The 13,640-nt window shown below is 44.7% G+C and overlaps 1 protein-coding gene across 2 annotated transcripts; it reads left to right on the top strand.

Annotated features, from left to right (window-relative positions):
* Nucleotides 1-3,694: 3,694 nt before the first annotated feature.
* Nucleotides 3,695-13,040, top strand: LOC308674725 (uncharacterized protein). 2 transcript variants are annotated; one of them, XM_081339452.1, is made up of 2 exons: nt 3,695-3,885; nt 10,390-13,040. In XM_081339452.1, the coding sequence occupies exons 1-2, from the start codon at nt 3,872-3,874 to the stop codon at nt 11,783-11,785; spliced, it is 1,410 nt and encodes a 469-aa protein (XP_081195578.1). In that variant the 5' UTR covers nt 3,695-3,871; the 3' UTR covers nt 11,786-13,040. The 2 variants fall into 2 exon arrangements, with proteins under 2 accessions (XP_081195578.1, XP_081195579.1); XM_081339453.1 differs by lacking the exon at nt 3,695-3,885 and adding an exon at nt 7,066-7,131.
* The last annotated feature ends 600 nt before the right edge of the window (nt 13,041-13,640 follow it).

The following is a 13,640-nucleotide window of genomic DNA, read 5'->3' as shown; positions in this document are numbered from 1 at the left end:
GGAAATAAAAGGTGATGTCGCTGTCTTTAGGGGCGATGTCATTGGAATAAGGCATTACGTCATCCTTGGCAGGGTGCCAAGGGGAAAACCATGGAAATAAAAGGTGATGTCCCCTTGGCACCCTGCCAAGGATGACGTAATGCCACTTTCCAATGACATCGCCCCTAAAGAGGGCGACATCACCTTTTATTTCCAGGTTTTCCCCTTGGCACAGTGCCAAAGATGACATAATGCCTTATTTCAATGACATCGCCCCTAAAGAGGGCGACATCACCTTTTATTTCCAATATTTTCCCCTTGGCACCGTGCCAAGGATGACGTAATGCCTTATTCCAATGACATCGCCCCTAAAGAGAGCGACATCACCTTTTATTTCCTGGTTTTCCCCTTGGCACCGATCCAAGGACGACGTAATGCCTCATTTCAATGACATCGCCCCTAAAGAGGGCGACATCACCTTTTATTTCCAATATTTTCACCTTGGCACCGTGCCAAGGATGACGTAATGCCTTATTCCAATGACATCGCCCCTAAAGAGGGCGACATCACCTTTTATTTCCAATATTTTCACCTTGGCACCGTGCCAAGGACGACGTAATGCCTTATTTGAATGACGTCGCTCCCAAAAGAGGGCGACATCACCTTTTATTTCCAATATTTTCACCTTGGCACCATGCCAAAGATGACATAATGCCTTATTTCAATGACATCGCCCCTAAAGATGGCGACATCACCTTTTAATTCCAATATTTTCACCTTGGCACCGTGCCAAAGATGACGTAATGCCTTATTTCAATGACATCGTCCCTAAAGAGAGCGACATCACCTTTTATTTCCTGGTTTTCCCCTTGGCACCGTGCCAAGGACGACTTAATGCCTTATTTCAATGACATCGCCCCTAAAGAGGGCGACATCACCTTTTATTTCCAGGTTTTCCCCTTGGCACCGTGCCAAGGACGACGTAATGCAATATTCGAATGACATCGCCCCTAAAGAGGGCGACATCACCTTTTATTTCCAGGGTTTTTCACTTGGCACTATGCCAAGGACGACGTAATGCCTTATTCCAATGACATCGCCCCTAAAGAGGGCGACATCACCTTTTATTTCCAATATTTCCACCTTGGCACTGTGCCAAGGATAACGTAATGCCTTATTCCAATGACATCGCCCCTAAAGAGAGCGACATCACCTTTTATTTCCTGGTTTTCCCCTTGGCACCGTGCCAAGGACGACGTAATGCCTTATTCCAATGACATCGCCCCTAAAGAGAGCGACATCACCTTTTATTTCCTGGTTTTCCCCTTGGCACCGTGCCAAGGACGACATAATGCCTTATTTCAATGACATTGCCCCTAAAGAGGGCGACATCACCTTTTATTTCCAGGTTTTCCGCTTGGCACCGTGCCAAGGATGACGTAATGCCACATTCCAATGACGTCGCCCCCTAAAGTGGGCGACATCACCTTTTATTTCCAGGGTTTTCCCCTTGGTACCCTGCCAAGGATGACGTAACGCTGCATTCCAATGACATCGCCCCTAAAGAGGGCGACATCACCTTTTATTTCCAGGGTTTTCCCCTTGGTACCCTGCCAATGATGACGTAACGCCGCATTCCAATGACCGCCCCTAAAGAGGGCGACATCACCTTTTATTTGCAGGGTTTTCCCCTTGGCACCCTGGCAAGGATGACGTAATGCCGCATTCCAATGACATCGCCCCTAAAGAGGGCGACATCACCTTTTATTTGCAGGGATTTCCCCTTGGCACCCTGCCAAGGATGACGTAATGCTGCATTCCAATGACATTGTCCCTATAGAGGGCGACATCACCTTTTATTTCCAGGTTTTCCGCTTGGCCCCGTGCCAAGGATGACGTAATGCCACATTCCAATGAGATCGCCCCTAAAGAGGGCGACATCACCTTTTATTTCCAGGTTTTCCGCTTGGCACCATGCCAAGGATGACGTAATGCCGCATTCCAATGACATTGCTCCTAAAGAGGGCGACATCACCTTTTATTTCCAGGTTTTCCGCTTGGCACCGTGCCAAGGATGACGTAATGCCACATTCCAATGACGTCGCGCCCTAAAGGGGGCGACATCACCTTTTATTTCCAGGTTTTCCCCTTGGCACCCTGCCAAGGATGACGTAATGCTGCATTCCAATGAAATTGTCCCTAAAGAGTGCGACATCACCTTTTATTTCCAGGTTTTCCGCTTGGCACCGTGCCAAGGATGACGTAATGCCGCATTCCAATGACATCGCCCCTAAAGAGGGCGACATCACCTTTTATTTCCAGGTTTTCCCCTTGGCGCCCTGCCAAGGATGACGTAATGCTGCATTCCAATGAAATTGTCCCTAAAGAGGGCGACATCACCTTTTATTTCCAAAGTTTTCCCCTTCGGACCGTGCCAAGGACGACGTAATGCCGGTTTCCAATGACTTCGTTCCTAAAGAGGGCGACATCACCTTTTATTTCCAGGGTTTTCTACTTGGCATCGTGCCAAGGATTACATAATGCCCCATTCCAATGACATCGCCCCTAAACAGGGCGACATCACCTTTTATTTCCAAAGTTTTCCCCTTGGCACCGTGCCAAGGACGACGTAATGCCGCATTCCAATGACATCGCCCCTAAAGAGGGCGACATCACCTTTTATTTCCAGGGTTTTCCCCTTGGCACCATGCCAAGGATGACAATTCCAACTGTTCTTCAATGACCAACTTAAGCCAGAGAGGCTTTTGCCCCTCCCTCAAGCCCACCCACTTGTCAATTATGCATGCCAGCCTGGCACTTCTCTGCACATTATTCAATCGTGTTTCTATATGTATATATAACCCAGAACTTCTAGAGACACTGGATAATTGTTCTAACCGTCGGGAAATTTCTTCTTAGTTCTTACTTCCTGGTAAAATACATGGGAAAATCCCATTGGAGGAAAATCCCACTTAGGGTTAGGGTTAGGTCACCGTGAACTCATACAGCAAAATGGACACCGCCAACAAACCCGGAGCACTTGGGTATGGTTAGGAGGGCACTTACCTTTCTAGGCTGCCCTATCTAGGTTTCCTGGTAAAATACGTGGGAAAATCCCATTGGAGGAAAATCCCACTTAGGTTAGGTTAGGGTTAGGTCACTGTGAACTCAATCCCACTGGAGGAATATTCCTCTAAACCCGACATATGTGGCGCCGCGCGACGTATTGGAGCTTTTCCCCATTGCCGGCAATGGGGTGGGCACGGTTTCATCGCAACGTATCTGGCCCGCGGGCCGGCAGTTTGACACCCCTGCTCTAAACCATTCCAGATAAGTGGCTGTCCAGTCTCTTCTTTCAGACTTCAAGTGATGGAGCACCCACAACTTCCGAAGGCAAGCCCTTACACTGGTTAACTGTTCTCATGTTTGGGAAGTTTCCCCTGAGTTCCAGGTTGCTTCCCGGCTTGATTATTCCCTCTCCTGAGGGTTCCTGTGTCGCAGCCCACCTATCGTATCTTCCAACCGCTACCCCCTCCACAAAGTACAGAGACCAGCACACAGACACACGGAGACACCACACACATGCCAGGCACCGACAGAGAGGCGTAAGCCACAAAGAAGCCAGCCTACGTTAACAGGGAGAGTTCCCTCCCACCGGCTAGACTAGAGTATAAGCGAAGGGATGAAAGTTGAAGCTCGCTTTTCAGAGTCGCTTGAGGTTCTGTTTCCTTCTCTCGGAGCCCAAGTAAATTCAAATGTTGCTCCAGTGCCGCAGAAACAGGATGAAGAAACATCTCCTGAAGCAGAAGAGGCCGCTGACTCACTCCTTCCTCTCAGGCTGAACCAGGCGTCTGCCAAGAAACACACCCAGCAGAAGATGAAAAGATGAACAATGTGTGGAGTGATGTGAGTAGCTGGCTTTGTCAGCTAGCTTTGGAGCAAGGGGGGTGGGTGGGTGGGTGGGTGGGCTGAAAGTGGAGACGGGGCCAAAAGCCTCTTGAAGGAAAGCCACTATAACATTGTTGCGGCGGGCTCCTCCGCTGCCTTAATTTAAGGAGGACTAGAAGACAGGAAGGATCTCCGTTCAGTTTTGAAAGAGGCGTGCTTTGCTTATTGCTTGAGGTAGTAAAATCCTGCCTTTAAACCTAAGAGCTCAAAATTGCTCTTGAAAACAGAAACGAATCCAGAGGAGAAGCCAATTTCTCTGTTCGGAGAAACTTCCTGACAGCGAGAACAATTCATCAGGGGAACGACTTGCCTCCAGAAGCAGTTTTAGAAGGTGGATAGATAGATAGTGTGGGAAGTCAGCTCCCCAGAGAAGGAAATATTAAAAGGGCAGGAAAATACATTTCCTAAAAAGAAGTTAGAGGCAGAGAAGCATGCCCAGTTTTTCTTAACAGACCCAAGTCTCCCTCCTCCAAGCACAAACCAACTCTATAGAAATGCAGAGGTGATCATCTTGTCAGGAAACTGGGATTAGGAAGAAAGATCTCTAGAGTCAACATCAGCCACAGCCCCAGGGAAGCAGGGGACGTAATAGGACAGACAACCAGCAAGAATCCTAGAGGGGCACACCTAGGCTCAGGACAGTATACCTGACAAAGGAAATACAAAGCTTGAAACAGGAAATAACTCCAGACAATAGAGTCCGGGGGGTATAAAAACCCACTACCCACATGCGCTCAGCCCTTCTTTTTCTGTTGGATCCATCTTTCTGTCTGGCTTTCCTCTGCAATAAACAACAACCTTCTCCCCAAAGCTGTTGCCATGTTTATTCCCCGCTTGGAGGAACCATGATGAAGACTTTTCTTCCTACAATTTGGCACCCCAGATGGGACTCCAAGCTAACCGCTCCGATGGACTGCATTTAATAAGAGTGATAAAGTTGGAAGGGACCTTGGAGGTCATCTAGTCCAACCCTCTGCTCGGGCAGGAAACCCCAGGGCTTTTTTTTTGTCATAGAACACTCAGAACGGAGTTCCGGCACCTTTTTTGGATGGAACCTTGTAGGGTAGGGCAAGGCGGGTTGTATGACGTGTGTGAGTTCCGGCACCTTTTTCTTTTACAAAAAAAAAGCACTGGGAAACCCTATACCAACTTTATCAAATGCCTTACTGGAGCCCAAGTAAGTTGTATCCTCAGCATTCCTCTGGTCCACTAATTTTGTCACTTGGTCAAAGAATGCATTAAGATTTGTTTAGCACGATCTTGGCTTTTAGCAATGACTTTGTTTGCCTCGAGCTGTTCGTTGATTTGTTGTCTGATTATCTTTTCCAGAATCTGCCTATGTGAGGTCAGGCGGATAGGTCTGTAGTTTCTTGGTTCTATTTTTTTTTCTTTCCTTTCTTCTTTTTTTTTTTAAGAGAGAGAAAAAAAGGGGGAACTACATCAGCTCTTTTCCAGTCCTCAGTGCTCCAGGATCTTTGAAAAAATATAGTTCAGTGGTTCTGAGATCACGTCTGCCAGTTCCTTGAAAACCTTGGGGTGTAATCCATCCGGTCCTGGTAATTTGAACTCGTCTAGGCTGGATAGGTGCTCACTTGCCATTTTCTTGCCTGTCTTAGTTTGTCTTTCTAATCTATTTTTATGTCTTGTTTTGATAACTTTTTTTTTCTTTTGTGTAAAGACCGAGGGGAAAAAAATGAGTTAAATAGTTCTGCTTTCTCCCTGTTGCTTGTCACCTTCTTGCCACAATCATTTAATTTTTTTTTCCTTGTTGAAAGGGTTTTTTTTTTGGTTATTTTTGACTTTGGTCACAAGCCTTAGTTCATTTTGAGCCTTAAACTTTCCTCACTTCATCTTTGCAGGCTTGGGCTATTTGCTGGTATTCTGCTTTAGTTATGTGCCCCTTTCCACTTTTTATGCTTGTCTTTTATCTTTCAATTTATCAGAGAGTTCTTTGTAGAGCCATGCTGATATCTGTTGAGAGCTGTTGTTTTTCTTTGTTGGTATTGTGCTAAACTTTTTTTTTCAAAATTTTCCCAAGCTTTTCGAATTGTTTTTCCCTCGAGGATTCTCATCCATGGAATCCCTCCCAAGGCCTCTCTGAGTTCCAAGACTCTAGTTTGACTCTGTTATATTGCTTGAGCTTCCTACATACCTTAGTTAGCTGACTAGCAAAAGGTTCATCTATTTCCTCCATTTGGTTGGGTGGCCTATAGTATACATTTTTCTACTGTTTTTAGTTTGGGCTCGTGTTTAATTCTCTTTTTAATTTTTGTAATTTGTATTTTTATATATGCCCTGTTCACCGCCCTGAGTCCTTCGGGAGAAGGGCGGTATACAAATATAATAAACTTAAACTTAAACCTATGGCAATGTCATTTTTCCCCTTTTTATATTGACCCAAATGCATTCAAGAATTTTCATCATGGTTGTGCTCTATTTCTGTAGCGATGTAGTTATTTCTTATAGAGAGAGAAACTCCACCTCTTTTATTTGGCCTGTTTCCTTTAAATCACATCTGTCCTCATTTACCTGAATTTCCAGTTCACCCTGTTTACTGTTCATACTCTGTGCGCTGGTATGCAGGCATCTGAGTCCTTTATAATTCACCCTGTGTTTACTTTCTACATAACCTGTGTGGGGTGCCTGAGTTCCCCTTATTTTCTTACCACCTGTTTGGTTAGCGTACTTCGTTTGGCACTTGCTATTAAAAGTTTGATTTTGCTTGATAGCAAGGTTGGTATTCTTGTCCACACACACATCTGTGTTACATGCACTGCTAACCCTGTAGTTTTTGATTGGCGGGGGACAGGGATGTTCTGTATCAATTAACTCACCCTCCCCATTGTTTAGCTTAAATATTCCTCCAGAAAATCTGTAAGTTTATTGCCAAGTAACTCAGTCCCTCTCTTTGATGGATGCAAACCGTCTTATTATTGTTGTTGTTGTTATTTCATTGGACCAGTTACAGACGTTGTGACTAATATAACCTAAGTCCTAACACGTTAAAAATGTTCTAAAATGTTCAGTTCAGAAATAGAACGTGAAGCCAGGTACTGGAAAGATAGGTTTGATCACGGAGATTAAGGTTGAGTGACAGTTCAGCGTAAAACCCCGGCTAGCCACACAGAATGGTCCTAAGCGTGAGTTCTCATACCTTTTCATGGTTTCCAAAATGGTCATTTCTGATTGGTGAGTTTAAATTTGGTGAGTTTAAATTTGTCTTTTCTGATTTCTTGGTCAGTGTCTATTGTTGGGTTTGGGTTAATTTCTATCTCAAATCTGTCTAAAAAGTGTTAACATTTGCTCCAGGAGGGATCTGGTGTTAATTATTTTATTGTTCCGTACCTTTGGATGTTCCTATTCTAATTCTATCAGTTCTAATTGCTGTTAGCCAGTTCTACATTCCTTGTAGCCAGTGTGTGTGTTAAGTGTTGTTGCTTTTTTGCGGCAGCCCCTCAAATACCTATCACGTTCACCCCTACACCTTCTTTTCTCTAGACTAGCCACAAGTGCCCTCTTAAACTGCCTAAAAACCAATGATGGTTGCACTGCCTTATCTTTTAGCAACCGTGCTATTGCGAGATTGTGCAATGGGTGTGTGCAGGCTTGGGTTCAAAAGAGGCGAGAAGATTCATTTCTGAGTGGCAAGATCTTTTTTTTTTTACCTGTTTCTCAGCATCTTCCAACGTGCGCTCCTCCAGTGTTGTTTTAATTGTATCTCCCATTTCCCCGTGGCAAACATGTTAGGGTAATGATGGCAGCAGAAGACAGGGAAGAAGAGACAGCTAGGAAAAGCGGTTGCCGTATGTTTGGAACGCGGCTCAAGATCCCAAAACAAACAAACTCACTTGGAATTCCTGCAACAAAGTTTTAATTCAAAAGAAAGCGTTTGCAAAGGCTTGGTGGACTGAAACACACACAGGCGTTCAGCCACACCTTACACTGGAGGTGTTTAAGAAGAGACTGGACAGCCATTTGTCCCTGCCTGAGCAAGGGGTTGGACTAGAAGACCTCCGGGGTCCCTTCCGGCTCCATTATTCTGTTATACCCCTCGCTTTGAAACTGATGGGTGAAATAAAAAATGAGGAGACTCACCAAGCAACAAAGATGCATTGCTTTCTTGGCAACATGGACACCGTTCTTCTAGTATAGTTTCCTCTGAGCTCAGCCGGTTGGTTTCGATAAATGCTAAACTGCATCCTAACCACCACAACGAAAGGTGATAGATGGCAGAGAGGGAGGTTGAAACCTGCTGAGCAGAAACCCTCTTACACAAGAGCGGTTGTGTATTTTGCTAGATTCCCCACCCGTTTGCTGAAGGCTATGGAAGTTTTTTGGTTGTTTTTTTTACAGAGTGTAGAAATAATTCAAATAAGCGAATAAGTGTTCGTTTGGCACAGGGGAAAAATAATCCTCATTGGGGCGACAGCTTTAAGCTCTGGCTGTAAGAGCCACAGAGAACGAAAAACGTCAACGGCGAAAGAAAAAAAAAACAGCAAAGAAAGAGCTGCTTTTAACGCTGGGCCAGTTTTCGTTGACGTTGCTGCATTTACTGGTCACAACGAAGCACCGGTTGTGTTGGATGAAGTGAGCTGCAGTTACTCTAAAAAAGGTACTACCGGCCTTTGGGATAGGTTGACGTGTCTCTTTTCTTTGGGTGTGAGGAACAGAGAAAAGTTAGGGAAAGGTTGGGCTAGAACAGGGGGTCTACAAACTTAGCAACTTTAAGACCCATGGACTTCAACTCCCAGAATTCCTCAACCAACCATCATGGCTGAGGAATTTGGGGAGTTGAAAGTCCACAAGTCTTAAAAGTACCACGTTTGAAGAGCCCTTGGGCTAGAAGACTTCCAAAGTCTTTCCTGTCCCTAGGATACGACAAATTAAACCGCAGTTAAAGAATAATTCATTGTGGATCAGTCTTAGGTGGGAGTGCAGCCTTTAAATCTCAATTCTTAATCCACCGTGGTTTGCAGGAATTGGGTATGTCTAGTCTAGTGAGAAGAAGGACTAGGGGTACATGATAGCAGCATGCCAATATTTGAAGAAGAAGAAGAGGGGGTCAACCTAAAGTATTTGCAAAATTACAGGAGGTTTTCTATGTTATGGGATGGCCTGGGTAGACACTAAATTAGAGGAAGACAAACTATCCTTACAAATTCTCACGGTGTGGGTGTCCCAGTGTCTACAGACTGTTCCCCATTGGGAGGTACATTCTGAAGAAACGTCTGTATGGATGGCCCTTCTACAATTGTTGTTGTTGTTAGCTGCGAAGTCATGTCTGACCCATCGCGACCCTATGGACAATGTTTCTCCAGGCCTTTCTGTCCTCTACCATCTTCTGGAGTCCATTTAGGCTCACGCCTACTGCTTCAGTGACTCCATCCAGCCACCTCATTCTCTGTTGTCCCCTTCTTCTCTTGCCCTCAATCTTTCCCAGCATTAGGCTCTTCTCCAGTGAGTCCTTCCTTCTCATTAGGTGGCCAAAGTATTTGAGTTTCAGCTTCAGGATCTGGCCTTCTAAAGAGCAGTCAGGGTTGATCTCCTCTAGGACTGACCGGTTTGATCGCCTTGCAGTCCAAGGGACTTGCAGGAGTCTTCTCCAGCACCAGAGTTCAAAGGCCTCTGCAATGCTTAGGCCAAATAAGATTTGGCTCCTTTGCAAAGCTGAAATTCAATATATTATATCGGAGGGCCTGCTAGCAACTGACGTGATGTTGACGGCAAGGTGGGAGGCTCCCCTCAGTCAAAAAGCGTGAGTCAAGAAGATTTGTTTCCTTAGAAGAAGTTGAGAAGTTGGGAACTGAGGACCTCAGATTTCAGCTGGCCTCAAGCATCATGCCAAAAATCGGTCAGTGAGGTTAAAAAAAAAATAAGGAATACGTAGGTAAGTGCATTTAAAATAGGGTGGTTATCGATAGCAACTTATAAAATGTCACCACTGCTTTCATTGCTGTTGTTAATTTTAGGTTCAGCTTAAATTTATCCATCGGATGATACAGGTTAAATTGGGGATTTAGTTACTCTTAAGCATCAAGTACATGAATGTCTGTGGAGATGCTCAGTCATCCAGGTAAGGGTTGCCCCAAAGGTGCTTTTTCAAGAGGCAACTGAACTTCCTTGGTTTCTCTTTGAAGACATTTCGCTTCTCATCCAAGAAGTTTCTTCACCTCTGACCGGATGGTGGGGGGAAATGGAAGGATTTATATTGCTTGCAGATAGCTGGTCATTTGCATTTTTAGGGAGTCGTTGAGGCCACCTGGAGCTATCTGTGTCCTCAGGGTCACCTGAGTAGTGCAAATGTGCGTGGAGCTGTCTGCAAGGAATATCAATCCTTTCATTCCCCACCATCCAGTCAGAGCTGAAGAAGGTCCCCCTCCCCCCACTCCCCAACCTCTTTTATTTTTAACAGCAAATGACTTCACGTTCCAATATAATCCTGGCTTTCTATTTTCTTATTAGACCAAGTCAAAGAACTGCAGGAGCTTCGGGAATGGCAATCTGTGGGAAAAGGAACAGATCAACCACTCAAATTTTCGGCTTCCTTTTCATCCTTATGTTGTGCGTTGTGTCATATTATTGGAAGAACAGAAGCTGGAGTCCTTTTGGTGCAAATGCTAACCGAAAGAAACTTCCCAGTCCTTTTTGCAAAGGCTCGATAGCTGACGGTACAATCACCCCACTCCGGGATCGACACAGTTTTATCGTCACCCCCTATTTCGACAAACGAGAGGGGAACCTCATCCGCGTTGTCAGCATTATCCACCATCAAAAAGTCCGGGAACTTTACTGCATCTTTTGCTGTGAAAGCAGCCAGGCGATTTGGGTGGTAAAAGGAGAGATTGATCTCCACAGAGACCGTTTTGACTTCCCGTACGGCACAGCGGATGTGTTGTGCCTTCAGCCAGAAGACTGCCATGCTCAGTTCATCTCTGTTCACCCCTCCGCTGAATTGGAGTCTACTCACCTGCCCCTATTTCCCATCCGAAACATCCAAACGGGAAAGCCCTCTCTGGACTTCACCATCTGCATGTCGACCATGTTTGGGAACTACGATAATGTCTTGCAGTTTGTACAGTCCATGGAGCTGTACAGACTCCTGGGGGTCCAAAAGGTGACAATTTACAAGAACAGTTGCAGCCCGCTCATGGACAAAGTCCTAGATTATTATATCTCCAAAGGCATCGTGGAAATTATTCCGTGGCCCATCGATGTGTACCTGAATGTATCGTCGCACTGGCACTACTCCATGGAAAAGAAAGATCTTGGCTACTATGGGCAACTGGCGGCCTTGAACGACTGTGTTTACTATAACATGTATAAAAGCAAATATCTTCTGCTTATTGATCCCGATGAGTTCATTCTGCCCAGGAAGGATGCCGATTGGAAGTCGCTCATGCAAAGATTGGAAAAGGAATATCCAGGAATTAGGGTTTTCCTCTTTGAAAACCGGGTCTTCCGTCGGACTGTGTTCTCCAAGACTCCCTTCAACTTCTCGTCCTGGGCCACGGTGCCAGGAATTAACGTCTTTGAACATATTCACAGGGAGCCCAAAGACATTCACAATTTCAACAACATGAAAATGATTCTGGATCCCACTGCAGTAATCCAGACCTCAGTCCACTCTCTTCTTAAGCAGCATGGAGCCTCTGTTCAAGTTTCAAATCATATCGCCTTTAACTACCATTGCAGGATCCCCGAACGTACTAATGTGCCCGACAGCGATTTGATTCGAGACTCAATATTCTGGAGTTACAACAAGACTTTGATTCCAAAAGTGAGCGATGTCTTCCTTGAAGCTGGGATTTTAGGAGCCGGTGACCCAGCTCAAAAGCAAAAAAAGTTGATGCCTTCGTAAATAGCACATGTGTGTGTGTGTGTGTGTGTGTGTGTGTGTGTACACTCACATCTATATTGTCAAGAGTCTCTCTCCAACATACACATATATCATTATGCACGCGCACACACTCCTCATTTGAATGCATGATCTACCTCTCAATCTTGACACTGTTTGTACTTTGGGGGGAAAATGGTCATTTTGGTGCATAGTACACTAATTTTAAGCCATTTTTCATGGGAAAGACTGATAGAAAAGTCAAGCGATGGCCCCAATTGTGCCCCACGTTTTTGCCGTTAAGTGAAACATTTGTTTGCCCCATTTTACGACCTTCCTCGCCACCGTTGTTAAGCTGACCACTGCGATGGTTAAGTTACTCGTGCGGTTGTGAAGTGACTCTGGCTTTCCCCCTTGACTTTGCCTCTCGGGGGGGGGTCCCAAAAGGGGAATCACGTGACCCCAGGATGCTGCAACTGTCAAGGGTACATGCCAGTTGTCAAGCATCTGAATTTTGATCCCAGGACTCCGGGGAATGGCACAAAGGGTGAAAAATGGTCACGAGTCAATTTTTCCCAATCCTGTTGTGACCTTGAGCGGTCACTAAACAAGCTGTTATAAGTCACCGTAGCTCGGTTGATGGGTTGGTTTTTCCCATAAGGTTTTAGTGTGCTCTGATGCTGTAGCACTCTCTTTATTTATTATGGATTCCTTTTATTTTTAGACTTATCGCTGCTGTGGTGGAACCTGATCGCAATGTTTTTTGCAGTCAGTCAACTTGAATCATTGGGACCAGTGTTTAACATAGTTAAGCTATCTTTAAATGGAGGAAAAAGACGTGTCTTCTAATAATCAAGCAATCTGCATTTGATTGAAAAATGGGAAGCCAGAGGGAGAAATAAATAGGAAACAAATTGTGGGTTCAACCATGAATCTGTAGGTATCTATAGATGGATGATGTCCAGAGTAGCAGCTATAACACAGGACTTAATGATATTAAAATAATAATAATAATGGAAGGTCTGCCTTATACTTCCCTTGAAAAAAAATATTTCAATGTACTCACGGCAAAATTCTGTGATTCTGTAATGTAGGTAAATATCTTTGTTCATCTGTGCCAACAGCTGAAAAACTTGCTTTATTGAAAAGGGGGCTACGAAGCTTATATCATAATGTACATAATGAAGTTCATGAACTTCCATTCAATGGTTAAAAAGCTATCTTTCCAAAGAGTTGTGCATATGGGAACTTTGAAGGACAATAAATTCACCAACACAGATTCTTGACAACTATTTTGTGGTGTCTTTTCCTGTCTCCTTTGCTGCGGCTGCACCCAAAACGCACAGCCGGAGTAAGACTGCAATTGTTGCTATTCTGAATATGCATTTTAAACAGGGGCCATAAGAGTGCCATAAAAAAGCACATTAAGTTTTAATTAGGTAAAGCCCATTCCGTGCCTGGGCGAAAGAATATTTATTTCTAGATGCACATCTGAAGGCATGCGATAGATGAGTCTTCAAAGTGTTAAGTCTATATTCTGGCAGGCATACAACTTCTCCTCAGTCTGATTTTGTGCATACAATTTCTCTCCAGTCTGATTTTGTGTGTGCAACTTCTCAGTCTGATTTTGTGTATTTGTGCACCCACCTGTTACTTGACAACTGCTAGGCACGTTGTGTAAAATATGCCTGCTCTAACACAACCCTGGAAGAAGGAAGATGTATACCAAGAAGCCTATCTTAGTGGACATGTCTTTGGGTTTCATCTGAGCTGTTCACAAGTTGGGCCATCAAATCTTCCCCAGATGCCGTGTTTTTATACCCCTTCCCCTTTTTGCAAAATTATAAAGATGACCCAGCACCCGAAATGTTCTCAGCCA

This window comes from Vipera berus (assembly GCF_964194415.1).
Source record: "Vipera berus genome assembly, chromosome: 15".
Classification (NCBI taxonomy): Eukaryota; Metazoa; Chordata; class Lepidosauria; order Squamata; family Viperidae; genus Vipera; species Vipera berus.
The sequence above is the reverse complement of the archived record's forward strand: the minus strand, read 5'-3'. Positions and strand labels throughout refer to the sequence as shown.